Source organism: Drosophila erecta, unplaced genomic scaffold (assembly GCF_003286155.1).
Source record: "Drosophila erecta strain 14021-0224.00,06,07 unplaced genomic scaffold, DereRS2 tig00000055-arrow-pilon, whole genome shotgun sequence".
NCBI classification, from domain to species: Eukaryota; Metazoa; Arthropoda; class Insecta; order Diptera; family Drosophilidae; genus Drosophila; species Drosophila erecta.
The window spans coordinates 20,323,594-20,351,327 of record NW_020825200.1 but is presented as its reverse complement, the minus strand read 5'-3'; the positions used below and the strand labels follow the sequence as shown (position 1 = coordinate 20,351,327).

The window sequence follows — 27,734 nt, the reverse complement described above, 5'->3', positions numbered from 1 at the left end:
TGACGAACCTCCTCCTTTAATACTTACTAAATCGATTCCTTTGTTTTTAATTAAGAACCACAAATCACTATCGGAACATGAAACAATTAGTTTGATGATGCCCTTACTCGTAGCGTAAAGGAGAGATTCTTTGGAAAGTATGGGCAGGAAGTACTTCACACCTGTAAATTTAATTCTGTATAGAATACATATTCTTGATCAGAATCACTGTCCGAGGTTAGTTTGCTTGTCTGTCCGTATAAAATCTAGAATGTAGGGATCAAGCAAGTGACTTTGCGATACTGATCAATATATATAAGCCTCATGGAATCGGAAACGAGAGTTAGAATGTCGTCAATGCAACGGACAGACAGACAGGCGGACAAACATTATTCAACTGTACTAGTGATAGTAAAATAAAGCACTTTAGAGGATCAGAAAAGCTTCCTTCGAACATTTTGCCAAGATTGCGTAAAAGGCTACATTATTGTTAATAAGTCCTCAACCCACCCATAAAAATACACTTTGTTTGGAAATTAGAAATTACAATTTATTTCATACAATGTCTGTTGTTGATGGTTGTTTACTTGCTTTATAAGTTGTTTCGAATACACAGTTACAGTTTCTAAAACCTCACCATTGAATACATGTATAGGTAGGTCGATGTTGTGGGGTGCATGCAACTTAAACAAATAACAATATGAATTCGTGACACAATTGTTCGAGGTACGCGTAACAATAATAAACGGAATTTTCAACACTTGCGCTGTGAGTTCTTTAAGCTGGCAATCGAGTTTATTAGTTTCCCCCACCGCTTTCCGATGGGAACGTAACACTGACGCTGCAACATTCGGTGTCGGATGGGGGAATCTGTGATGGAACGGATTTGATTGACCGGCAACGTCACATGCTTATATACAATTGCTGATTGTGAGCACAAGTGGTTTATTTGCAGGAGTGTTTTGTGCATTTCTGTTGTGGTCGCTTTCTTGTGGGGATCGGGAGGTGTGCGCAAGCAGAGCGATTCAAGTCCCGGGAATTTAGCGCCTCCGCACAGGTTGAGCTCCTCCGCATTCTCAGCATCACGAATGCATCGGCGTCCAACGGGCGGTGGAATGTGCATCCTTCGCGGGACCGGGTCGTTCAGCTTGCGAGCCTCCCCTACAAATTAATTGTTATTTGCCTAATGCCACTATACATGTTGATCTGGTGTTGTTGGGTTCGGTTCCGAAGTTGCTGCTTATAACTTCTAATTTGTTGGGATTTTACAATTTTTTTTGTTGTATTTTTGTGGTAGATTTCGTGTTGCTAATGCGGTTGTTGTTGGTATGAGTTTCATTTGCAACATTCGTCTACGGTTTTTGGGTTCTGCTTGCACGACTTTTGTTGTGGGTATTCTTGTTTGTTGGTTTATAATTTTTCTACTACAATTTCTTGTTAATATTTTATACATAATATATATTTATATATATAATTTTTTCTTTACTATACAATAACAGCGGAAAAATTGTGTGTTGTGGTTGTTGATTTGCAGTATTTCATAGTTTGTCGCATTACATTCATTCACTTGATTTGTTTTGTTTCGTATGTTTTATAACAACTTTTTCATGTTAATATGTATAATTGTTTATGATTTCTTGTTCTCGTTTATATATATATATTCTGTATATATTATGTATATCAATACCGTAATTGTTTGTATTACCATCTTTTCTTATCACAAAAAATCATAATTATATATATAATTTATTATTATTAATTTTTAATATATTATTCTTAGAATTGAACAATAATTAAAAATAAACATAGGACTTAGTTACATTTTGTATGTGTGTGTGTTGGTTTTTTGTGTGTGTGTGTGAATGATTGCATGTAGTTGGTTTTCGCAGTTGACGATAAAGTATTGCCAAGCGTCCGCATCTCTAGAGGGACCACTGTACTGAGCTTCCACCCCTCCCAACGAAGTTGGGGGCGAGGCGCGCCCAAACAGCGGCAATCGGACGAGAGCGGTACGTTGCCGCGCCGGATGGCATCGGGCGGAAGCATTGATGTTGTGGTAGCTGCTTGTTTGTTTGTTGTTTTGGCCCTTTCGCTAAATTTGTTGATCTGAATTGGTTGCAGCCGCGTCAGGCTCAATGCAAATGTACAAAGTTTCTTCTGACAATTGTTGGTTGTTGATTTCTTTACAATTTTTTCTTTTTGTTTAACGAACTTTACATATACACTAAACATTATTTAATAATAATAATGGAAAAAACAAATAACAAAGAGCACACAAAATTGTGGAGCGCAAAATAATAAGTAAAAGAGAAGGATTTCTTGATATAGCAAAATCATAATTATTACAACTTTATGAACTTAACTGCAAATTGTTTTCCTCGTGTTTAAGACTGATTTTGAACGGAAAATAACTAAGCTAAACAGCGCGCCAGCGAATCGAGGTAAACTGAGCAACAGGTGCAAATCGGCGGCCACCAATGGGCAGTGCATGGCGGAAATCCTGCAATCCGGCAGGATTTGGTTGTTCTCCCTATGTACAAACTGTCCACGCCAGGGTTACCACGCACACGCACTGTTGTGGTTTTTGCTTGTTGGAACTTGCATGTTGCTCGTTGGCTTGACACAATTTTACCTGCTCCTCTTGAAACTGCTGCTGATGTTGTTGTGGCTGCTTTTGACTGCTGGGCGCCGTTTGTCTATCTGTTGTTGTGTGTTTGCATTGATTGATTTATTTCGTGTACAGGTAAATGGCCACAATCAAGCCGTAGAGACCCAACACTTCGGCGAAGATGAGAATCAGGATCATGCCCACGAACAGTCTAGGCTGCTGTGCTGTGCCACGGACACCGGCGTCTCCCACGATGCCGATCGCAAAACCAGCTGCCAGGCCAGAGAAGCCCACCGCCAGACCGGCTCCCAAGTGAATGAAGCCCCTGGACAATGACACAGTTAGTGAGTGGAATCGAATGGGGTAGTCAATCGATAATTACCTGTATAGTGAGTACTTTGAGGGCTCTTCCAGCGCGCCGGCAATAAGCACAGCCACCACCAGACCGTAAATGGCAATGATACCCGCCATGACCACAGGAATGATGGATTTCATGATCAGTTCAGGCCGCATCACTGACATGGCAGCAATACCGGTACCAGACTTAGCAGTGCCATAAGCAGCGCCCAGGGCTGATAAAGAAATTCAAATACATAATAATTAGTTTGGGTCATATCAAGATCATATTTTTGTGGAAAGTGGCGTCATTTCATTTACAGTGTAAGAATTTTCTAATTAATCGCATATCTACAACTAAATACAATATTAAAGAAGTATTGTATGCATTTGCTATATGTATGCTTCACAAAGTCAAATTTAATAAAAACATAAAATGGCACTTTGGCATGTTATACGAGCCATATCGGACCTTAAGCGTGAATCTCTAATTATGCGAGAACATATAACATTATGTAACTCTTCAATTTGTTAGCCATTTAAGCGGTGGCCAACCGAATAAGTTTGGATTCCCTTGCTCCAACTTTGGCCGCGGGCGTAACAGTTCGCAGTCACATGATCGTTTTTAACTGACGTTGTTTCATGAAAAACCCCCAAAGCCCGCACCCGCAAAAGTGCCACTCATCGCCCAGAGTTGAGTTTCAGCTGGAGAGCATTAAAACTTGCTCTGCTCACATTCCAAATCGGCGGGTTTTATTACTCGCTCTCTCGAAAAGTCGGGCAAATATTGATAAGGCCGAGCTAAAGTACATATATACGACAGGTTTCGAAGGGGGGTCAGCTGGACTCGGATCGGTATCTATTCGGCAGGCAGGTGGGCAGGGTAACGCAGTGGCGAGAGATTCAACTTATTTGTGTATCGATGGGGCATTAATTGAAGTACAAAACCAGTTTCATATGACGGTCAACTGAACGTTCGTGTGTTCGTGAGAGACTGATAAATCGAATTAAGCCGCACGCACACCAGCAACTTAGCTGAGTGTCAGATATATGGGTGTATTCAAAGCTGGCGGAGCGGGAGAGCAGATATCCACCAAGTCATGTGATTCGATTTTAATTACTTACTTTCCGCCTCGAGCCAAGATATTGCTGGTACTCGATTTGAAAGACGGCAGCGCACTTCTGGAACGCATAAATGCCCCGAATCTTCCACTAATCACCCTGTCTTATGGGCAGTTTTGCTCTTGATCAATGTGGGCTATCTACGTCACTAAACAGGAAAAAATATGGGAAATGCCCATGATAAAAACCAGAATGAACTTGAACAAGCAATTGGTTAGAACCACAAGAGATATCTACGCGCCTGGCACCAGCACACAGATATCTATGAGGTCGAGGTTGTCGTCACAAAAACACGAACACATCCTCACAAAAGTAGATTCCTCTGAAACACAAGTACAGAAATATTCTAGTGCGTTGTGGCCCGCAATGCGTGAAATGGCATTAACATTAGAAACATTCATTCAGCATTGAGCGACTGACTTGGGCTGTTGACCCAGTACTTTCTTCGAATGGTTACACCACGTGGCTTTCCTCGACTATGAATGTATATGCACAAACAAAAGCATACCTATCATATGATGTATGTAAGAACATATTCTTGGCATAGAGGGGTTTCTCCTAAGCAACTCAACAAAAGTGGAACTCATCGTATAGAACTTCAGTACTATTTGTTTATATTGTTGAATTTTCTACCGTGCAACAATGTATACGTGCGTACACCGTGTCTCACTCTGCCATTGATGCTCTTTCTGCAGTATTGGCGCCGCATTCAAATCGCAAAAATTATTTGAAAGAGCTGAAATGGCATTGACTTGTTTCGCCTTTTAACTGCCTATAGTGCTGCTGTGCATTTTAAGTAACCGCACACAGACACATCAGTACAAGGCATTTATCAAGAGACAGACGGCATCGCAGACGCTTCTGTGGGCGTTGAATCTTAAACAATATAAGGAATGATCGGCAGTAAGAGGAAGAGAATACGAGTCAGGCACAACAACAAATGCTGGCACATCCGAAGATAATTATAAAACGGGGAGATAGCAAGAGACTGGCAAAACACAGCACCGAAAAAAAAAACACGCAAAACAAAAACAAATCGAAGGCGTCACAGTTGAGTGAGCAAAAATCAAAGGGAAATAGAGGCGAACTTTGCATGAGCCAGGTTATAGTCAGAAATAAATGCACATCGTACCAAATGGGTAACGCTGCAGGTGCTTGTTTTTCTTATCACTCCTGCGTGCGAGAAGAATTTAAACGGGAAACACAAAACAAGATAAGATAAGATAAGCGCCCACTATATTCTAGGCTGTACCATGAACACAGGGTGCCCAATGTCGAGCTATGGCCGTTCATTGATTAAAATGCAGTACAAATAAAATGCATGAGCTTGCTCGCACAGCAGCATCCCCGTTACCGTGTCTATGTGTGTGTTCCTGAAAGTCGGGATTACAATGGTGTGGCCTGACCAGTGGGCATGTTCCGATATGATGGAAATTTATCACATGTGGCAGCAAATTATGCGTTAGCATAACCGACTTTACATAATTTACTAGCCAACTACCATTCTATGTATATGTTCTACTATTTCGGCTACTGCGATTGCGCAGGCAAACGTGTGAGAGTGTGCGTGCTTGAATGTGCCGGAGCTAAATGTCATTGTGTGAAGGATTTTCGTGGCATTTGGGTATTTTTAGCCCAGTGCGAAGCGAGGATGTGGGCCAGCATTCCATGTAGCAGCAAGTGATGATAAGGCGCAGCTCAAAGCAACGCCCATTGTTTGCAGTGCAGTGACTCAGTCATCGCATCTGTCATCGGAAAATACAATTGCAGTTGAAAGAGTGAGAGTGAGTGAGCTGGAGAGAAAAGTAACTGGAACTCTCATTTTTCGGAGCTCATGTGATCGTCAAGCGGCGTTGCCAGATCACCAGGCCAGTTACCGCTGATAAAAACTGAAAATTGATTTATGCTGTTGACTCTAATTGCATAAGCAGTCTTAAAGTCAGATAAGTTTACTCGTTGGGGGATGATAATGGGCCAGGTAAACACCACAGGAAACCTTATTTCATACTATCAAATTAAAAAGGCGGGTTTTTGGGGTTTATCGAAAATCACAAGACGTTACAGGGTAACATGACATAAGAATTGCGTCACAAATTGATAGAAAGCGGTGTGGGGGTAGCCTAAACTTGGCTCTCATAGGCAGCGGCGCGTGCTCGCTGCTTTTTTCATATAATGCCTTAAGTTCGTCTTGCGACAATCGCTTGGAAACTTGGAAGCTATCTTATCATGGCCAACTCAATTGGTAAATAAGCCACTTATCAGCGGGGTAACTGAGAATGAGTGGTCTTGATAAGCCACTGAAAAGATCGTCAGCTAACCATGTGATGTGGGCTAAAAAGTCGATTGATCATGCACCCACCGATTTAGGCATGTGATTACCGACGATCATTTACATTGGGTCATAAGTTGTCTGCTAATTGGGCTTGAAAAGATAACGATAGGAAAATAGTTCATATTCTATCCCGCATTCGGGGGTCAACAAATTTATTTGTTGTCCTTTATATGGATTTCTTTAGCTGCGATTTCCAAATATTGAGTCATAAGTTGCCAGTTAATTGGGTTTACAAAGAGCAAGAAGGCCGTGTTTTATGTTTTTCTATAGGTGTTCTAGTCCATTGTTCGCCCAAGCTCTAGCCAATAAGATGAAAAGAAAAAAACTTTAATATGGCAACACTTCCCCACGGTCTTGTGACTGTTGTGAGAAAAGGAAGGCGCGCTTCATAAACTTCACAAAAAACAGTAACTGCGTTCGCTCGCACACACGCGCTCAATGGCATCGAGTCCGAGAGAGTGCGCAGCTCTCACGAGTGCTCACATGAGTGTGTATGAGTGATGCCGTTTTTAGCATGCTGAAAAGGCGAAATTTCTTTTTTCAACTTGGCCACTGCGAAATTAAAATTGCTAATTCTTCAAGTTGTAAAGGGTGGAAAAACTATTCGTTTCAAAACTGAGTTTGCCAATTCAAAGAGTTTTCGATTTTCTACTGGTCACGCGCACACAGATGAGCAACTTGCTCCATTTGTGTGAGCAAGCCCGTACACCGTTTTCCTTTAATTGCCGCTATTTCCCCGTTACTACCACCAACAGAAGCCCGCACTCCCACACGCTTATCCCAGCATTTCTTCTTCTTCTACCTTTTACGCCACACAAAAGTTCGATTTTTCACAGCACGGGCACGGCTGTGAACAAGGACTAGTCATATTCAACTTACCCGAGAAGATGATAGCGGAGGCGGCTCCCATAACTCCGAAGAAGGGGCCATAGATGGGGTTGTCGCTGCTCACTTCAGAAGACATTTTGCTTTGTTTGTTGTGTTTTTTAGGCTACAAATGATCAGAAATCGAAATTTTAGTTCGCTTTGCTGCTGCTGGTGATTGCACTGTAGTTTTTATTCGGCGTTTTGCACGGCTGAATCTGAATGTTATGCGCGCTCGTTATATGTATGCGTTGCTTCAAGTCGAAACAAAGTATTTTTATTATATGTACAATATATGTGCTATATACGTGGGGTTATACGCTGCTCTGCGACCAATGCTGCTGCGACGACGAACGAATTGCGAGTGGCCGCTCACGGAATATTCTTAAATATACTTTTTAGTCGCGAGTGGGCAAGTCGGAGCGAGTGGCCAACAACCAAAACTGGGAGAGAGGAGCAAGAGAGTGATAGTGAGCGAGAGGCCACTCGTCGGATTATTGGATTGTGCTTGTGTGGTGTGTGACCTGTGTGTATGTGCGTGCTGTCATGTGCTTGTGTGCGCGGGAGAGTGAGCGCATGACAGAACGGGCACACATCATAAGAAAGTAAGTCCAATTGGCAATGACAACGGTCTGGAAAATTACACACGTACACACAATCACATGGAATTTTCTGAAAACCTGGTTTTCCTGGATTTTGCAAAATGAAAGGGGCAATTTTCGCACTTTCCGAAGATGCCTCTGCACCTTGTCCATTGCTCAACGCGTGAAACGCACACTACAAGCAATCTCATTGCCATTAGCTAAGTGTGGCTTGCATGTGTGTGTGTGTATGTCGTGGCAGAAAATATTGTACAACTTTTTTTCTGGTTAAACTCTGTTCAAATTAAAGTTGTCGCAGCAGCATGTTTTATCGCAGACCTGAAACTTTTCCGCAGGGCTAGCCTCACATGACCGCCTATCTTTTGACTGCTTTTTCACTCACGTGATTAGAATTCTAATTAAAAGCAATTCGCTGCTCTGTGGCCTCTTCGGGTTACTGCTGGCTGCTGCTTAAAAGCGCGGATCGGATACTGAACACCAACGAGTTATTTTGCTTTGCTTTTATAAACTTTAGTCACGGGGACGGGTTTTTGGCGATATTTTGAGCCAGCGTTGCCACGTGGTGGAAATCAAAATGCACTAGCACTGTTCCCACTAGAGGCAATACAATTAAAACATTGATTTCACACTGAACTTCAAAGGATACACGCAATAGAAAAGTATTAGCAAATCAATTAAAAGCTAATATTTATACCCGTTACTCTTAGAGTAAAAGGATATAATAGATACGTTGAAAAGTATGTAACAGGCAGAAGGAAACGTTTGAAGTATCTATATTCTTGATTAGGATCAATAGCCGAGTCGATCTGACCATGTCCGTCCGTCTATTCGTATGAACGCCTCCATCTCAGGAACTACAAAAGTTAGAATGTTGAGATTAAGCATGCACCTTCCACGCCCACAAACCGCCCAAAACTCTCACGCCCACACTTTTGATACATTTTAAAAGTTTTTTTTTTCATTTTATTATTTTTTCCCGAATTTCTACCGATATTCCAGAAACAAATACACCTTGTATGAAATAGATTTTACTGAACACACTAGAATAGGTTGAAATGAAACCAGAAGTTATACTCATCTTAGAATTTAAATATTTTAAAATGTATTATTATTGATATTTAAAACTATTTCAACACGTTTCATCAAATTAATTATAAAAATTAATATTACATAGTCGGTAGATCTACACTGTTCTTTTTACGACGCACACTAGTACTTCTCCAGGGCCCGCGAAAGCAGAGTGTTCATGTTGGTTAACAACATGCGGGGATCCTCAGCCAAGCCGGCGCCCACCATAGCGTTTGCGAAGAGCTGCTTGGCAATAAGTTGGGCCAGATCCTTGTCGCTCCCTCGCAACTTGTTAAGCTTCTTGATGATGGGGTGCCTAAAGAAAGGAAACAATGCCACATAAGAAGACAATGAAAGTAAGGTGACAAGCAGTACTCACTTTGGGTTGATCTCCAGTTCTGGTTGAAGAAGGGCAAATCGATTCTGTTCTGGAACCTGGTGACTCTGGGTGCGAATGAAATGGCGAGCGGCAGCCATTTCCTCCACGGTGATTACACAGGGATGGGTGTCTAGACGAGAGGTGGGTTTTACTTTGACAACCTGACCCTTCAGCTCCTCCTCCAGCCAGGGAATCAAACTGTCAAGTTCTGAGCGCAGCAGGCTGCCCTCGCCAAAGTCGGTGGTCGCTGTTGCCTCCTTGGACTCTTCACGCATCTCTTTCTCCACGGATACGAGTTTTTTGCTTTTGAACTTGCCCAGCTGCATGAGTACCACCTCATCATAGGGTTCGTAGCAGAAAAGCACCAGCTCGTTGCGCTTCTTGAGACTCTCGTAGTAGGGCGAGGACTCGGCCAGAACGCGGTTGGGTGCTGCTAGGTAGTAAATATTCTGTTGCTCTTGGGGAACTGCGTTGTAGTACTCCTCTAGCGACATGCGTCCACTGGCGGTCTCAGACTTTGAGGACTCAAATCGCAGAAGTTTAGCTATTTCTTCTTTCTCGGTCTGGTCGTTGGAGGTTACAATTCCCTCCTTCAGGAATAGTCCATAGTCGCGGTAGAAGGCCTCGTACTCCTCTGGCTGCTTCTTGGAGCGCTCTTGCAGGAAACGGATCACGCGAGTGGAAATCACACTGGATAGTTTGCGAATCAGGCTGCTGTTCTGCAGCAGCTCGCGACTCAGGTTAAGTGGAATGTCCTCAGAGTCGACAACACCCTTCACAAAGCGCATCCACTTGGGCAGCAGATGCTCCGTCTTGGACTGAATAAGCACTTTGCGGGTGTACAGAGCAACGCCGGTGTTTCCGTCTCGAGACATTTCGAATAAACCGGGCTTTCCCTCAGGGAAGTACAGCAGGGCATGGATGCTCAAGGGTACGTCAGCATTGTAGTGGAGGGTGAAGCGCGGGACATCAAAGCTATTGCTAATAAACCGATAGAAATCATGGTGCTGCTCCTTGCTAATACTCTGGGGCTCAAGAAGCCATAGCGGCTTGATCTCGTTGGCCTGCTTTCCGTTTAGCAAGATGGGTGATCCCACAAAGTTGCTGTATTTCTTGATCACCGCCTTGATCCTCTCCTCGTCCGCGTATTCACGGCACTCGGTCTTTAAATGGAGCACGATCCGCGTTCCCAATTCAACGTCAGGCAGCTCCTCGATCTCGTAAGTTCCACTGCCATCCGTGGACCAACGCAGTCCGGGAGCATTGGGCGTAGCCGCCCTCGTGAACACCTCCACCTTGTTAGCCACAATGAAGGAAGAGTAAAAGCCCACGCCGAACTGACCAATAATATTCGAGGATGCTTCTGAACTGGCTGCCTGCTGGTTATCCTTCATCTGCTCAAGGAACTTTTTCGAGCCGCTGCGTGCGATGGTGCCCAGGTTGCTGACCAGCTCCTCCTTGGTCATGCCAATGCCCGTGTCCTGGATGATTAGCTGCATCAGTGGCTTGTCGGTGGTGATACGAATCTCCAGAGGCCGGTCCTTTCCAGCCATATTTTCGCCTCCAGCGCTCAACGAGGTGTACCGAAATTTTTCCAATGCATCGCTGGCATTCGAAATTAGTTCGCGCACAAAGACCTCATGGTCGGAGTATAAGGATCGCGCCACAATGTCCAGTAGTTGGCGGGTCTCTGCCTGGAACTCATGCTTGTCCACCACCGGCCCCGATGCCTGCTTGGTCTCTGTGGTGAAGCGACGGAGCGAGAGAGCTGCAAAAGGAAAGATGAGTGTTATGTAAACAAGATTCCCTCCGAGGAGCCAGTTGCTCAAATTCCGGGGCTTACCAGCCGGCGAATGCTGCGATCCAAGGGCGATATTGAACGCTGCTGGGGCGGATCGGTGACTTTGCCTCAACACTTGGGCGAGGCGGCCAAGGCGGCACGCTTGGCTCAGCACTCCCATCGCTCGCACTGACATCTCGTTGTTTTAATGTTTTGCCCAACTTAAATGTTACCCAACTACGAAGTTTGTTCCAGCGCACATGTGTGCACAGTGTCGCCAAACCAATCGATTGTAAGTATTCGATATTAGTCAACTAGTAAAACCTATTCATAACGATTTTCTATTCCAGATTTCTGGGATTTAATAAATGGGTCAATCAATTTTGAAATAAAAGGCTTTATTCTTTTGAAAGGTTTTCTTGGTGAACAAAAAATATATTTGGTGAAATTAATTAGAAATTCATGAAATGGAAAGCTCAGTTTTATAACACTACACTATTAAGATAAAAAAAAAGCTGAATTCCTCAAAAGATTTAAATTTGCATGATACAGATGCTTAAACTTCAAACAACAATATTTTTGTGTTTTTTTTAGCTGAATTTAATATTGATAAACATGGATACCCCATATCGATATACGTGTCTATTGTTGACAACCCTATTCGTGAATGCAACTCTGCTGTAGCGCGTCCGCGTCGCGTTGTAATTTTTGTTGAGTTTTTTAAATAATTTTAATTAGCATTTGCGTGTCTTATTATTAGAATATCATGTGTTAAGTGTTTCCCATCCACGACACCACACAAAAGGATCCAAGCATGAGCGCCACCACCATTGACAACGTACGGGTGCTGCTTCAGTCGCTGCCCGCTGCCGCCGCAACCAGCGGAACTCAGCCGGGCGATCTGCAGACGCCGAGCAAGATTGCGGTCTCAACGACGCCGGTTCGCGCCAGGAATCCTGTCCAGTTACAGATCCTGCCGGAGAAGGTCGAGGAGATGCCGGCGTCACCTCCGGAGGAGTTCTGGAGAGACCTGCAGCAGTTTCACGAACGACGCGGGTGAGTTTGTCACAGCTCCCCTGCATTTTGAGATGACCTGACCCACTTTCCCTTTGCCCAAGCAGCACTCCATTGACACAGCCTGCCAGGATCAGCGGCAAGCAGGTCGACCTGTACAAGCTGTACAACGAGGTCACCGAACGTGGCGGCTTTAATAAGGTAAACATGCGGGACGAGTGGGACGAGGTGTACAGCTCCATGGAGACACTGCGGGAGCGCTGCGTGAACGGAACGGCTGGTATAAAGCACATCTACAGACGCTACCTGGACAAGTACGAACGACTAAACTTCTTTGGCGAAGATCCAGACAAGATGGAGGCTCTGGAGGCGGCTATTGAGAACGTGGAAATGGGCGGTGGGCGCTCGAGATCTCGTTTTTTGGCTGGTGCCGGTGGTGGCCTAGGCAGCATCTTTGGTTCAGCACACTCTACGTTGCCGGCGGTACCAATGGCCTACAACCAGCGCCAGCACTCTGTTAATGTGGAGAGACGCCGACAGTACAAGATGTCTACGCAGCTGCACCGGCACAGCAGTTACGAGAAGCTGCTGTTGTCTCTGCTATCTCCGCTGCCCAATGAGCAGGACTTCGCCATAAACGTGTGCACACTAATGGCCAACGAGGCGCGCCACACCTTACAGCTGTCCGAGTGTCCCAAACTGCTTGATGTGCTGCTTGCTCACCTGGGCGTCTACGCCGACTTCACCATGCGCCAGCTGTTCCAGCACAGTTACGCCGAGGTGCGACACCATTCGCAGCTTAGTTTCTGGCGTGACCTGCTGCACGACAAGCCACAAGTCCTAGAGCTCTACACGGATGAGCAAGCCTGGTTGGACAACGGTCTGATAAGCAAGGAGGACGGTGAGAACTCTGCTGCTCGAAGTGAACTGCTGGCGGCCTGCGACGAGTTGGACTTCCTTAATCTGCGCCGCGGAAACGGGACAGATGAGCGCATGGGACAGCGAGTACTTCAAATTGTCCAGCTAGTCCGTACACTCAGCTTTCACCAGGAGAACCACGCACTCCTGGCCTCCAACCGCACTTTGTGGCGATACTTGGTCATGGGAGCAAACGTAAGATGGAGTAAGTAGAATTTATCTACTTAGAAATTAAGAATATATTTTCTATGTTCCCCCTTTAAACTCACGGAGTATCAAGGTGCGATCTTAATGCACAGCGGTTTGTTTTCAAAAAGACTTTCTTTATTCAACTAATAGATTCCACATTCATTGTGCCAAAACGTTACGATGTCTTGGTAGAATTGTAAATGTTTGCATAAATCTTTACTCTGAAGAGAGTATTTTTCTTTTTCCAATATGATTTTCTCCATTATTATCAGCAATCTCGAAAGTACCAATTTAAGGTAAAATAACTAAAATAATTTTACTTCCTTTTAGGCAACATCCACATCCAGGCCCTCGAGACCGCCGGCAACCTGGCACAGCAGTTTGAACTGCTAGATCCCACCACTGACGAGCTGTCACGGAATCTATTGGCTACCCTCTGCGAGGGTATCGACTCAAACGACCGCGCGGTGATCATTAGCTGTCTGGAGATACTTTACAAGTTGTGCGGCCGAGAGGGCAATTCGCAGCACATCAATCGTTGCCTTGGCCTGGACTTTTACCAGCGAGCCATGTTGCTCCTCTCGCTCACCGACGTCATGATGATTATCTTTACCCTTGAGGCAGTTTACGCACTTAGTGCTCTTGGCGCTCGACCATGTTCGATGCTGATGCAAGTACGTGGCCTAATAGACCAGCTGGTTGCCCTTATTACGGTGGAGGCTCAATCATATGGCGCAGACGGTTGCATACTGATGCGGGTGGTAGAGGTTTTGCCGGGCAACATGGCTGCCTCGCTGGCTCAGAACATGCCCGCCATCCATGCTCCCGCGGCACCATCTTCCCTGACCACACTTCCAACATCTCTGCAAGTTGCTGTTAAGCCGCCAGCAGTTTTGCCCACGCCTACGCCCGCCCAGACTCAAGTGCTTTTGCCCCACGGAGAGCAACAGCCGTTGGTCACAGCCCTTCCCGGTCTGCCAATGCCCAGTCTGCCACAGGTTCATCTACCTGTACCCAGTCTTCCTCAGGTACAATTGCCGCCAATCGCTGCTACCGTGACTCTACCCGGTCTGCCCTCCACCTCTCAAAGTTTTACCCACGAGGATGAACAGTACGCACTGGCTTGGCTGGGAGCCACGTACGAACGGGCTGGGCACGGCAACGATCTACGCGTGGAACAAGCGGAACTTTACAGAATATATCTATCGCATTGCCAGAAGGCGGGTAAGCTTTCAGTGGTTAATCACATGCAGTTTCCTCGTCTTGTGCGGCTTATATTTAACCAATCGGTGGGACCGGTAATTGTGCGGCACCTGGACGGAACGGAGCTGCCAGGGACGTACTACGTAGGCATTCGGATGCGAGCTCAGCCGCTGGCCATGCAACAGAGACCCACCCCCAGCATTGTTCCTGTTAAAAAGGATACTCCCATATTGCCCAAGCCGCTATCGAGTGATCCTGTTCAATCGGAACAGGTGCCGACTGAGGAAAGCGTTTCTTCTCAAGTCACGCCACCCCCAAGCTCCTCGCTCATCAAAAGCTTGTTGGCCAACAAGGTAACTGAACGTCAACAGAAGCAGAAGGCCCAAGCTCAGACACCGCAGCCGCCAGCCCTTGTGGCTACCACGGCGTCGGGCACGAATGCTACCCAGCCTATCAAGGTAACCTCAACAGCTATAAGCGCCTTCGTAAACAACCCGCTGATGCAGCACACACCGGTGAAGGTGGGTCAGACTACCATTAAGCCGTTGCACCCTCAGATGGCTATCGAAAAAAAACCAATCACTGACTCGGCCCCGCCGCCCCTTGCCCCATTAAGTGGCGCAAACGTAGTGACGAAAGACGCCAGCGGGCGCACTCTCATCATTGCATCGGCAGCTGCCAAACGAAAATTAACTATTGACGAAGAGCAAAACAAGCGTCTGGCCTTGGATGCCGCTGCCAGCAGTTCCAGCAGCCAATCTTCTGGCGGCAAGGACGAAGCGCAGGTGACTCCCTCGAAAAATGCGGCCAATCTCTATGCAGATCTGGCGGCATCCATTCTGGAGGATGAGGATATGGATGACGTTCCACCGCTAGCCAAACCAAGTCAGGAGCAAAGCCAGCAGCAACCGCAACAGTCACAGCAGATCCAACTTATTCCGGCTAAAGTGCAACCAACCCAACGTCAGCTTGTTTTCCCCGGTGGCAATGTGGTTTCGCCAGCAACGCATTCCCAACTGAAACTGGCCACCACGGCCACCATAAAGACGGATCAGGGCTTGCAAACTGTGCCGGTGATCTTGCAGCCCAAGACTGCAATGGATTCCACTCCAGCGCCGCAGACGCAGTATGTTCTGGCCACCAACCAGCAAGGCCAGACGTATCTTGTGGCCCAGCAAACGCAGGCAACTATTCCCACATCCACACAGTCGGCACCACCCACTCTGCTGGTGACGCAAACACCGCAACAACAAACGAAGACCATAATCATCCTGCAGCAGCAGCCAGGAGGAGTCTCCGCTGCCAATGTAACTGGCACTCAGAAAATGATAATGACAATGGCGCAGGGCCAGCAGGTCCTGGTTACCGCCACCACAGCTCCGCAACTGGCGCAACCGCGTACTTCTACCCCCCAGCAGCAAATCTTTATCGCACCGCAGCGGCCGGTGCCGGCGTTGGGTGCTGGCCAAATGTCACCATCACTGCTGTCGCAGCTAAACCAGATCCCGGCTACTATTAAGCTCCACCAGCCACAACCACAGCCGCAGCTCGTTTCGCCGCAGTTAGCACCCCAACAGCGATTGGTTGCCACTAAACAGGGCGCTTCATTGCCCATTCCTCAGCTCCAGCAGCATCAGTCTATCATCCAGCAACACATAATATCCGGCCCCAATACTCCGACTTCCACAGTTGGCGGTACGGTTGGAGGCGATAAGAGGCAGGTAATTCTCGGCGGAATCAAGGAGACCACGCTCATTACCCAGACCCCTGCCACGGCAGCTCCCCTGCAGCAAAGCCAGCTTAACTCGCAGACGATCATCACTCAGTCGCCCACCAGCACGGCTATCGTTGGAGGCGTGACTCTTCAGCAGCAACAGCACGTGCGAACTGTGTTGGACCAGCAGCAGCATCATCCATCCATCATCCAACAGAAGATAACCATGCCGGCAGTAAGTTGGGTACTCTAGTCTTTATTATACCCATTACTCATAGAGTAAAAAGATATACTAGATTCGTTGAAAAGTTTGTAGCGTTTCCGACCATATAGTAAAGACATTTTTGATCAGGATCAATAGCCGTGATCGATCTTTCCATGTACTGTTTCATGATGGCGCCAAGTCCAAATGGCGCACATCCGCACTTTTGAAAATTTTTTTGATTTTTTTTTCATTCTATTATTTTTCCTGACAATTTCTATCGATATACCAAAAAGAAAGTTGAACTTTCACGTTCGCCCTCCCACTAGCTGAGTAACGGGTATCTGATAGTCGAGGAAGTCGACTATAACACTCTCTTGTTTTTAAAATGTTATGCAAGAGTAGAGTAGAAGAAAGCTAGAAAGTAGATAGGCACGCAGATTCTGGAGACGCATACGCTGTGCATGACTTTTTCATAAAACACACACTACTGAGTACCTGGTATCTTTCTTGTTTTTTTACTTTAAATTGACAGACAAATCATTAAAAGAATTGAAGGCCTTGGAAGTCGTTCCTTAAAGTCCTGTTTATGTACTAAAACATATGTTTTAATATATTTTTTTAGATTGCTGAAGCGAACAAACAAAAGATAGCACCAGTTCCAGCTCCAGGAACTCCGCCGACCAATGCGCTCCTTGCAAAAAAGCCGATGCAACCACAGCCTGCTCAAGTGTCTAGCGCGAAGCCATCTGTCACCCAGGCTGGGGTGGTGACGACGTCAGGAACTAGTGATTCAACTGATGGCGGAAAAACGGTTGTCTTACCAACCAGTGAGGCAAAGCCAGCAGATCAAGACGTAGTAGCACAGACGACAGCCGCACAAGCTGTCGTTACCACCGGTCCCAGCAGCAGTTCTTTGGTTGTCAGTCAGAGCGTCTACGCTGCTCCTGGTCCCAATGCCAATCCCACGCCATCTGCCATGCCCGTGGACGCAAACTGGTTGTACATCTGCGACTGGCGGAACTGTCCCCGCAAGAAATTCAAGTCTCTTAACGAGCTCAAGTACCACGTGTGCAATGTCCACTGTCCAGACCACCTTGATTCTGATGCCGACATTTATTGTCAGTGGGGCAGTGGACCCACCTTCTGCGACAACAGAGCGCGCAAACGATACTCGCTGATGACGCACCTGATTGACCGTCATCTGACAACGGAGAATCTGCGCGCCAGTGTGCAACGTCGCTTGGCAACCGGCATTCACAACGTGGCGCCCACGCAGCCTCCCGTTACCATAGTGCGCAACGAGGGGCACGCCCAACGATTGGCGGGAAGCGCTACTGGTCCATCATCGGGTCCTGCTTCAGCGGTTCCAGTTGTGGGCAGCGCCGCAATGCAAGCTATGAACCGACACACGACAGATTATGCGAACGCTAAAGAGCTGATGGACGAGAATGAGGGTCCAGTCACCAAAAGCATCCGACTGACAGCGGCTCTCATTATACGCAACCTGGTCACCTACTCGTCTACGGCGAAGCGAAGCCTGAAACGCTATGAGCCACACTTGGCCAATGTGGCCTTAAGCAATGTGGAGGCTAGCGGAGTGCTCTCCCACATCATGTACGAATTGAGTCAATAGCCGTATAGCTCCCCATCAATATAATTATTTAACTAACTTGTAATAACGACACTAAAAAATGTGAAAAACAAACCAAACCTTGTTTGTCTGAATGATTAGTTATATGTACTTTTGTCTTCATACCACCCAACAAAATATTGGAGAATCGGGAGTAAGCGTTTAATTTGACGGCCACAATGTGAACGAGCGTTAAAACTAAAAAACTATGGTGGACATTATCAGATATAATCCTTTGTAATAAACGTTTTGAGTTAATCGTTTAAGACTGAGTGTTATTTACATTGTTCTTATAAAATATTTATTAACACAACTGAGTTCTAATCCCTTACACCGCTATCGAAGAGTCCGTAAAATCTTCGTGTACTTATGAAACACTTTATATCGCCTAACATAAGGCATAAGAATGGCATGAAATCAGTTCCTCAGACAATAGGTTTTCCGTTTTTCAAAAAATTTTCATCGTCCACAATCGTATACTTGTTGCTCCTGTACGTGTCCAAGTCAAAAATGTACTTCTTGCCGCAATCCTTCATCAGCTTGTGGATAACTGGCTTGATGTTCTCAATGCCTGCGATTCTGGCCAGTTCATTGTAGTAGACAAACTAGAATTACAGATAAAAGATCGTTGTTTGACATAAACTCGTACATGTTTTTTGTTTGCAAGAGGCTTATACATTAATAATTATTATAAACAAAACATATAACCTTAAATGAGCGAAGAGAATCGGCAGGTAAAATAAGGAACCTTAGATCTCAATATTCTTCTCATTGGTTCTGAGTTTCCCTTTGCTATTACACAATGCCCATTATGTTCCTCCAGTTTCAATCTAAGTACATCTCTGCAAGTACAGGGTATCGTGAACACTCACCTGTCGCTCGCCCATTTGATGTGCCTTCTTCTGGTTGCGCACGCCGCAGCCCCACCGTTCCTGGATCTCCTGCTCCAGGTCGGCGATCATCTGCTCCCGAGAGGGAAACTTCCGCTGGCCTGTGAAGAACTTCAGTGTAAAGCGCACCTGCATGTCGAAGATGTGGGTGGGAATCACGTTGAAGGGCAGGCCCACAAAGGCCATGGTCGGGTGGTTGATGTTGATGCAGTGCTTCCACAGTGGTTGTACGAAGTTGTCTATCACCTGGATACCCACGTCGGTGCTGAGGCAGGGGAATGTGTACTTGTAGCCGGTGCAGAACATCACGTGGCCAAAGCTTTCCGTGCTGCCGTCCGTGAAGACGGCTCCATCCTTGGTGAAGCGCTGCACGTCCGGCTTCTGCGTTACGTTGCCCATGAATGCTGTGTTAGGGGTGGTGGAAAGGTGGTGGCTTAGGAACACCTGCTGGGCAGCCACGCGAACGTGGTTGGTGATGTCCATGCCACTGGGACCGGCGCCAATGATCAGAACACGCTCGCCTGTAAGAAAAACGACATGGCCATTAAATACTTTGGCGCTAAATAAGTTCTTGCGCAGATAATCATGGGCATACAAATGTGGGTAAAACTCTGACGATATGAAAGATCTTAGAAGGGTTCGAACCCTAACCTTGTAGTATTCTATTCTATGTCAATAGGTTTAGATTTCAGTTTAGTTGTTACCTTTCATATACTTTGATATACAGTGCTCTTACCAATTGAGGACTTTCCCGATTTCGGCCCCACTTTTCTTTCTGCAATCTGATAGCTAGCGTCTTGAGATCTCTCACAGTGCTAGCTATCAGCAGATTAGCACGTGTTAGGTGGCTCTAAATTGGCACAGACGCACTACACATATTATAATTATGTCACACAGCCGTCAACAACATTATCTGCAGTCGAGGGCCCAGTTTTTATGGGGAAAACAAGAGTGGGACTCCGTCCAGACGGCGATGGAGGCGAAGTCCGAAGCTTTGGCCAGACTGATTTAAGATACAGGCAGGAACGCTCTAATCTTACCTTTAAACTTATCTGCCTTGCGGTAGAGATGGCTGTGCATCTTCTCGCCCTCGAACAGATCTAATCCCTCGACATCCGGGATGTCCGGTTCCGTGTAGTGCCCGTTACAGACATACACGAAGTCATAGTAGACTGGGTCACAACTATTCGTGCTGTGGTCCCATACGTAGACCTAAAAGTGATCAGAGATCGATCAGTATTTCGTCGGTTAAACAAACAAGTCACAGTGATTGAAAACTGGTTCCAAAATACGTGACGTCGCTACCCACCTCCCAGTCGTCCAACCGAGGACGCACTCTTATCACCTCGTGCTGCAATTTGATGTGGGGCCTTAACTTGAAGTGTTCCGCGTAGGAGCGCAGAAATTCGAGCACTTGGTTGGATGTGATGAAGGACTCGGCTATGTCATCGGGGTAGGAGTAGTCCGGATAGCCCATGACCTCCTTCGGAAGATTGGTGCTGAAACCGAGTTGCAAATCAGACATATTCCAACTCCATCGTCCACCAGATCACCTACCGCAGGCCCTCGTACATGCTGCTGTGCACCTCGTCGTACTCGTCCTTGGGCATCTCGTCGGAGAAAATCCACGTTCCTCCGATTTCGGTCCCGCGCTCGTAGGCTACCGCATCTAGACCCGCTTCCAGGGAGTTCTTTAGGGCGCACAAGCCCGCTGTTCCAGCTGAAAAGAAAAACCAGATATGCCTACTAGTTTGTGCCCCACATCACTGGAAAGATCTGAGCATCACCTCCTATTACGCAAACGCGACGCTTCTCCCCTGAAGTTTTTATCATTTTGGGATTTCCGATTGGTAACGAATTTTGAAAGTTTCTCTTTTCTCTAGCACGTCCACCTCCGCGACTGACTAACGACTATCTGAGGGGCTCGAGCTCCCAGCGATATAATAGACCCGGGAAGGCGTCTCTATGTGCGCTACAGTCGAGTGTGCTGGGCTGTTTGCGAGAGCAATGCCGCTGATAAGTCGCTTCCCTCGCGGGAATAACAGACTTGCTTGGGCCTGAGGAACCCCAGGGGAAAGGAGAGTTCGCCAGGCGGCATCATCCACCGACCCGTGCCTTATCACTCGCGGCTGCCGGTGACATAAGAGAGGCGCTAGCGGTGGCAGCGGCCGTTCTGTAAGCGTCTGGAACAAGCCGTCAGCCGATCGGGATTACAGTCAAGCCTGACTAAGCGGAAGTTATGCGCTGCTGCTGCTGATTTGGAAGATTACTCGATAACTGTATGTAAATATATATACATATGTATAATAAAATAAATTTTTAAGGCAACATGAGATATTTAAAATGAGACTAAGAATGTTCCTCTTCGGGAATTAGGACTGTTAGTAAGTAACATCTGGCTGTTGGACGGCATAGGAACCGAGACTAGGCTTCCACAAGGGGCCCACTGATAACGCTATCAATTGAGATTTGGTGGAGATTTTCAACAACTAACCCGGAGTCACTGTGTCAGTCCAGTTTAACAGCCTATTTTAGCTTTTAATTATCAGCGGACCACTCCAACACCGCGAACGCAAACGAATATCATCAGCGACTGGAATATAATTAATTTCATTCAATTACAACAACTCTGCCGAGCGCAACAATGTAGCGCCCGCAGTGAAGCCCACCTAAAATTCATTGCTGGGGGTGGTCGTTAGGTACATGGTTGGGGGGTTGGTTAGGAGGGGAGCCTACTGCTTCTAGACGCGGGTGTGGGGAAGCCAAGTAATGGAAAGTGTTAGCGCTGTGATAGTAGAATTGATTGGAATCCGGAATACAATTGAACATAAGCATGATGTGACAGCCATGCTGTCCATCAAGATTACTATTCGTTTTGCGGTGGGGTGTATAGATTTCGCACTTCATGGCAATCGGCCAGATTTTGATCACTTTTAAAGATACTGGGTATGCATATTCTAAGAGGTATCTGTGTACTTGACTTTCTCAGTTCACATAGTGACGATGGATGGATGACAAGGAGACTACTTCCTTAAGCCAAGGAATCGGTCTGCTCCGATAGTTAGATCACACCCATTTAAAAAGATTGGTTTAGAATGAGCGAAAACTAAGATTATCATTAGCTCAAAATACACGTCGCCTTTATAATTGTAGTCCGATACAACAGGAACAACAAATCTGTAAATATTTGCTTACCCGGATAGTTCAACAAACTACAATTTGAATTATTGCCGTTACTTGTAGAACAAAAAGATTCATTGAAAAGTTTGTAACAGGTTGAAGAAAGCGTTTTGAACCTATAAGGGATCACTAGTCGAGCCGATCTGAACACGTTGTATGAACGTCGAGATATCCGGAACTGTAAATGCAAAATCTTTAGATTGGGCATGCAGATTCTAGAAAGGCCTGCACTAGAAAGGCCTGCACGAGTTCGATTCAGAACGTTACCATTACCAAAAACTGTTACGCCCACACGTTTGTAAAACGTTTCGATTTCTTTTTCATCAATTTTGACCTTGCAAGTTTCAAAAATGTGCTCATTTATTATAGCCGCCACTCGTAGAGTACCCTTTTACTAGATTCGTTAAAAAGTATGTAAAGTATGTATGAAGGAAGCGTTTTCGACCGTATAAAGTATATATTTTTGATCAGGATCAAGCCAGTCTTATTGGTCATGTCCGTATGAACGCCTCGATCTCAGGAACTACAAAAGCTAGAATGTTGAGATTAGGCATGCAGCTTCCAGAGACATTGACGCAGCGCAAGTTTGTTTCCAAATGTTGCCACGCCCGCAAAAAACTGCCACGCCCACACTTTTTAAAAATGTTTTGATATTTTTTCATTTTTTTATTCTCGTAATAAACATGACATAAACATGTCTTTTAGTTCTTAACAGCTTCTTCACACAACAACTTCTTCTGGGCTTCGTACGAGTGAAAACAATGACATTTTTCTAATGTCTAATATACTAATATCAACTAAAATATTTATTTAATGTCTAAATATACTAATATAAGTTCAGAGATCGCTGTCTTTTAGTTTTTAAATAGGCGGAAGCTTGTTTGGTTCTAAATAAGTTCAATTGTAAATCTGAAAGAGCGAATAATTGTAAATATCTTGAGAAGTTGCTCAAGAGGGTGACAGTAACATTGGTAAAACAAAAGTTTTGTTTCCATTTAAAGTTATTGCAAAATAATCGGTTCTCGGTTTCGGAACCGGTGTCGGAACCGATATCGCGAACCGGTTCCCAGCGAACCGCTGCCCGCCAGTCGCGAAAACACAACGAACGCACAATCACAAACGCCAGCTCGCGAGAACGGGAGCTCGGAAGAACGGAGAACGGAGATCGGAGAACCGTGGAACCGTAGATAGAACGGAGAGGGTGGTCGGCCGATTCCCCCTCCCCACTTGCCCATCAAAATACAGAGCTCTCGGTTAAACGCACACACAGCGAGGCGAAAAAGAAAGCAAAGGCGCTGCGAAGCAGAGCGGCTGAAAATAAAATGAAACTGGGATCGCGGCACCAGCAACAAGTTTTAGTGGTTCTCCTTTGTGCGTCTCGTTCGTGTTTGCTGCCCTGCGCTTTGCTCGCCACTTTCGTCGCCGACTTTTATTTTGTTTTGCCCATTTTATCAGAATCGGATCCCAATCCGATCCCGACCACCTCCAAAAAAGCGCAAGACAAGCTGAGCCTCAGCCGCGTCGAGGTGAGCTGATCCGCACCCGCTCCCGCTCCCGATCCCACTGCCCACAGCTCACTCTCGATCCCATCCAATCCGCTCCGCTCCGCTCCGAGTGCATAGTGCATGCAAAGTCGCGGGACTTGGCTTTCGGAATTACACAACCCACATGGGGCAGCGCCAACAAAAGCCTCAGAAACAACAATAGCGGGCAGCCAAGCATTCTGCCCTCGAGCTCGACCATGGCTCCCACCACCAGTCCGCCGCCCAAGCTGGCCAAGTTCAAGTCCTCGTCGCTGGACCACGAGATCTACACGGCCAATCGACGCGGCACCATTGCAACGGCCTCCAGCGACTGGAAGGCGCTCCGCGGAGGCGGCGCTGGAGGAGGAGCAGGATCCGGTAGCGGACCCAATCCCTCTAACGGACGCTCCCTCCACGCCGGCGGAACCATGACACGGGCCGCCTCCACATCCTCGCTAGCTAGCAGTACGCGCACCACGACCAACTACCAGGAGTACAAGATGGATATCATCAACCAGGTGAGGATCAGAAATGTGCTATTGGCTTAAAGGAAACTGTGTAGTGGAATCCGAGAACTATTAACTTCCGAGAACTTCCGTTGCAATGAACAATTTGGGAACTATTTAGTTATAATCTTCAGAGTGTGCTGGAGTTTTTGCCTTATAAAGTAATCGGGTGATTCAGCTTATGTTCATAAAGTTGTACATTAGTACAGATATCAAAACAAGAGTTACTCAACTTATGTAAGTGCTAGACTGATGGATGGGGAGATTGCAAGCAGCGAGTGTTTACATTGAATGCTGAAGATTTAGTTTTAGTGTTTTGCAGATTTCTAAGCTTTGGAAAATACCATATACACATTTACAAATACTTTAAGTATGTGGACAGACAGTCTTTAGCTCTAATAGTCTCCCAAATTTCCAGTTCATATGGACGGTCGCACGGACATCCTAATCTTTATACGGCCGGAAACGTTTCTTGCAAATTACTTTTCAGTTAATCATTTCATTCCCCCAATAAGAATAATTAAAATGATTTTATGGCTGTACAACAGCAGTAATAGTATCCAATGCTTTTACTTTACGTTTTTCGGAACTATACTTTAATTGCAATAACTAAGGAAAGATTCTACAAATTAATTTGAAAATGTTCAGCGGCCAAAGCTGATTCTTAGGGATATTATGTTTTCATTAAAAAAGCCTATCTATGAGATACCTCGTAGATAAATAAGGCTTTTTACATATTTTTTCTATTATAATTATTGAAGTTCACTTAAAAATGTATTTTTTTAAATTTATCGATTTGAGCTTTAATTTAAATACTGTTTTGGGCTTAAATAGTTTAAAATCCTTAGTTAGTTATAAGTTATATAGTTATTCTATGTAAATTAAAGCTTTATTCTATAAAGCTCCACAATCTTGTTAAATATTTTAAGTAAAATCTAACTTTTTCAACATTGAATGTGTCACAAAGAGCTCAAAAGTGAACTGGTCATACATCGGAGCATGTGTACATAATTAAACCCGATTTAAGAGACTTATAAATTCGACAGTTTGGTGACTAAATATTCGGCAAGTACGCAAAATGAGGAAGGAAGACCCAAATTAAACGAAAAAGCTGTTCAAACAAATTAATTTCGTGGACAAATTTTGAAACTATGAACATGACAAAGCAGACAACTGATCTGAAGAGACAAACCGATTCCCACTTATTGTGAAGAAATGTTTGCAATAATGACTAATTTTTTGATGGCGCTGATCGAGGACGATCGATCCGAATTTGAATCTAAATCTGTGCTATCGACCATATGGGTCGTGACTGGCTCAACTTAATTGATAAGGCAAATATTTTTTGTTTTCTCCATTCGTTTATCTGAGACTGATAAAAACTATTTACCCCGCTCCTCTAGGTGAGCGATATGTAAAGTTTTTATTAAATATATTTGTCTATGTGGCTGCTTTCGCCGGGGCTGATAACTTCTTGAGCAATTCTTTGCTAAGCGCATTACGGAGGTTTGCTTAGAATACCTTCCCTTAAACGTAAGAACAGTTTTCTTTTAGCCCATCAACTAACAAATCAAATGGGAATGGGAGGCTTTCAGGGAAAATAAAGGCAACTGGACAAAAGGGAAGAACGCCGAAGGCGCCACGGGTGGAACCATTATAAACAAGTATTCCAAAAATAAACCAACCACTAACAATATTACCCGAAAGCCTCAGGTGATGAATTCAGCGAACTCTGGCCATTCAAGTAAATTTAAAGGTATGTGGTCGCGCCACACTCGCCAAAAGGAAAAAGCAGGGCGCACCAAGTGTTCGCCATAACAAGATCACGTAAACAAATTGACGGATTTATTGGTTGTTCGCTGGGAGGCTGGGGTTCCGAGTAGCTTCGATAGACTTGTCAAGACTCCAGCTTCAAGGCCAGTGATTTGGCAGGGGTTCGATCTCTTTGGCTGGCCATGTCATAAGTCAAGTTGGCTCCAAAGTAAATAATTATCTGTTTACTTGGCTGCGAATCGTTGGCGTGACGAACGGTAATTGTGCGACATAAATTGACGGAGCAAACTACAACTAAATTGGTTGGAATTGAACGGAACATGTAGGGAATTTTTTAATTACGCCAAACATTTCTCGTCTTTTAGAATCCATAAGTAAATATGTAGCTGTTTTAATGTTTTTCCACAGCACGTGCTGATCGCTTCTTTTGTTTAAAGCGTTTGGCAATGTTTATTACCGCCATGTGCACTTGCCATCAGTTTGGCTGCATGTTTAGATACTCTGTAAGAGGTGTGATTGAAATAGCCCAGTTGTCCACGGAATCCTGTAAACGGATTTAAAGCGACGTAACAACAACATGTACGTTCGCCGGAAAACTCGAGGCAGTCGATTGATATTGCTTAAGTGCCCCGCTGATGGAGCAAAATTGACTGGCAATGATCAAAGCGCTGTAGTTAATTTGATTTTGATTGAACTTTTGGCTTTGTCGTTCTATTCCAGGGGAAATGTCTGTGTGGTCAGTACATCAGAGCGCGGTTGCGACGGGCAGGAGTCCTCAACCGGAAGGTGACACAGCGACTGCGCAACATTCTGGATCCCGGCTCCTCGCACGTGGTCTATGAGGTTTTTCCGGCCCTGAACAGCGTGAGTCGACCGTTATCCACCATTGGATCTTTTTATAACCTAGTTTAATCCACAGATGGGCGAGGAACTGGAGCGGATGCACCCGCGGGTGTACACAAACATATCCCGACAGCTGTCGAGGGCCCCGTTTGGGGAGCTGGAGGACAGCGACATGGCTCCCATGCTGCTTAACCTAGTTGCCAAGGATCTTTTTCGCTCCAGTATCACGTGGGGCAAGATAATCTCGATATTTGCCGTATGCGGCGGCTTTGCCATAGACTGCGTGCGCCAGGGTCATTTCGACTACCTACAGTGCCTGATTGACGGTCTGGCTGAGATCATAGAGGATGACCTGGTCTACTGGCTGATCGACAACGGCGGATGGCTGGGCCTGTCGCAGCACATCCGACCCCGGGTCGGCGAATTCACGTTCTTGGGATGGTTGACACTGTTTGTGACCATCTCTGCGGGCGCGTATATGGTCTCAAACGTGTGTCGGCGCATTGGAGGTCAACTGTATTCGCTGCTGTTCTAGATTTGCCTGGGATCGCTTCGTTTAGAAATACAATCGTACCATTTAGTCAATGAGAGCTTCGAATCATTCCTGCTTCCATGGGCACCAGTCGTTTAGTAGTATGTAATGGACCCTGTTTTACGTATAATATTGTTATCACCTTTCCCCTCTTTTTGTATATACAAGGCTATTCTAGGCGCAATAAAGCGTGTGTTTTAAAATCTTGATTTAAATTTGGCGCCAATGTTGGGTGGAAAACTCGGAACTGGTACTTTGTGTGCGTTGTTTATCAACACTAGGGACCAGTGGAGGCACCAATTATTTCGAGTATGGAAATCAATCTTTTAAATATTTCAGCTTCCAATATTCGATTTTTCAACAGGGCTTACGATTATGAGGAATGGACTAGCCCACTATATCAGTTTTTAAAATTTGGTATGTTTTTCTCAACGAATCAATCTTCTAGATTTTAAAAGAAGAATAAATATTATTTGAAAAATAAACTTTAAAAAAGGAAATTTAAATATGTGTGGGATAATCATATTTCTCGTCTGGTAAATCT

The 27,734-nt window shown here is 45.4% G+C and overlaps 5 protein-coding genes across 7 annotated transcripts; 2 read left to right on the top strand and 3 right to left on the bottom strand.

The window, feature by feature from the left end:
• Nucleotides 1–507: 507 nt before the first annotated feature.
• Nucleotides 508–8,390, bottom strand: LOC6543073 (V-type proton ATPase 16 kDa proteolipid subunit). 3 transcript variants are annotated; one of them, XM_015159177.2, is made up of 4 exons: nucleotides 8,226–8,390; nucleotides 7,257–7,368; nucleotides 2,970–3,159; nucleotides 508–2,912 (listed from the first exon to the last, which is right to left on the bottom strand). In XM_015159177.2, the coding sequence occupies exons 2-4, from the start codon at nucleotides 7,339–7,341 to the stop codon at nucleotides 2,708–2,710; spliced, it is 480 nt and encodes a 159-aa protein (XP_015014663.1). In that variant the 5' UTR covers nucleotides 7,342–7,368; nucleotides 8,226–8,390; the 3' UTR covers nucleotides 508–2,707. The 3 variants fall into 3 exon arrangements, with proteins under 3 accessions (XP_015014663.1, XP_015014664.1, XP_015014662.1); XM_015159178.2 differs by lacking the exon at nucleotides 8,226–8,390 and adding an exon at nucleotides 7,532–7,668; XM_015159176.2 differs by lacking the exon at nucleotides 8,226–8,390 and adding an exon at nucleotides 7,550–7,667.
• A 535-nt stretch (nucleotides 8,391–8,925) lies between these two features.
• Nucleotides 8,926–11,476, bottom strand: LOC6541037 (heat shock protein 75 kDa, mitochondrial). The gene is made up of 3 exons (XM_026979792.1): nucleotides 11,134–11,476; nucleotides 9,291–11,058; nucleotides 8,926–9,227 (listed from the first exon to the last, which is right to left on the bottom strand). The coding sequence occupies exons 1-3, from the start codon at nucleotides 11,264–11,266 to the stop codon at nucleotides 9,053–9,055; spliced, it is 2,076 nt and encodes a 691-aa protein (XP_026835593.1). The 5' UTR covers nucleotides 11,267–11,476; the 3' UTR covers nucleotides 8,926–9,052.
• Nucleotides 11,477–11,710: 234 nt separating this feature from the next.
• Nucleotides 11,711–18,093, top strand: LOC6541014 (AT-rich interactive domain-containing protein 2). The gene is made up of 4 exons (XM_001970722.3): nucleotides 11,711–12,126; nucleotides 12,192–13,207; nucleotides 13,522–16,343; nucleotides 16,936–18,093. Exons 1-4 carry the CDS (start codon nucleotides 11,885–11,887, stop codon nucleotides 17,944–17,946), a joined length of 5,091 nt encoding a protein of 1,696 aa, XP_001970758.1. The 5' UTR covers nucleotides 11,711–11,884; the 3' UTR covers nucleotides 17,947–18,093.
• LOC6541007 (senecionine N-oxygenase) lies at nucleotides 18,092–21,040 on the bottom strand. The gene is made up of 6 exons (XM_001970721.3): nucleotides 20,621–21,040; nucleotides 20,391–20,553; nucleotides 20,143–20,332; nucleotides 19,874–20,045; nucleotides 18,816–19,354; nucleotides 18,092–18,548 (listed from the first exon to the last, which is right to left on the bottom strand). Exons 1-6 carry the CDS (start codon nucleotides 20,664–20,666, stop codon nucleotides 18,369–18,371), a joined length of 1,290 nt encoding a protein of 429 aa, XP_001970757.1. The 5' UTR covers nucleotides 20,667–21,040; the 3' UTR covers nucleotides 18,092–18,368.
• A 2,022-nt stretch (nucleotides 21,041–23,062) lies between these two features.
• Nucleotides 23,063–27,399, top strand: LOC6541000 (bcl-2-related ovarian killer protein). Its single transcript, XM_001970720.3, has 3 exons — nucleotides 23,063–24,054; nucleotides 26,536–26,679; nucleotides 26,735–27,399. Exons 1-3 carry the CDS (start codon nucleotides 23,755–23,757, stop codon nucleotides 27,191–27,193), a joined length of 903 nt encoding a protein of 300 aa, XP_001970756.1. The 5' UTR covers nucleotides 23,063–23,754; the 3' UTR covers nucleotides 27,194–27,399.
• Nucleotides 27,400–27,734: the final 335 nt, after the last annotated feature.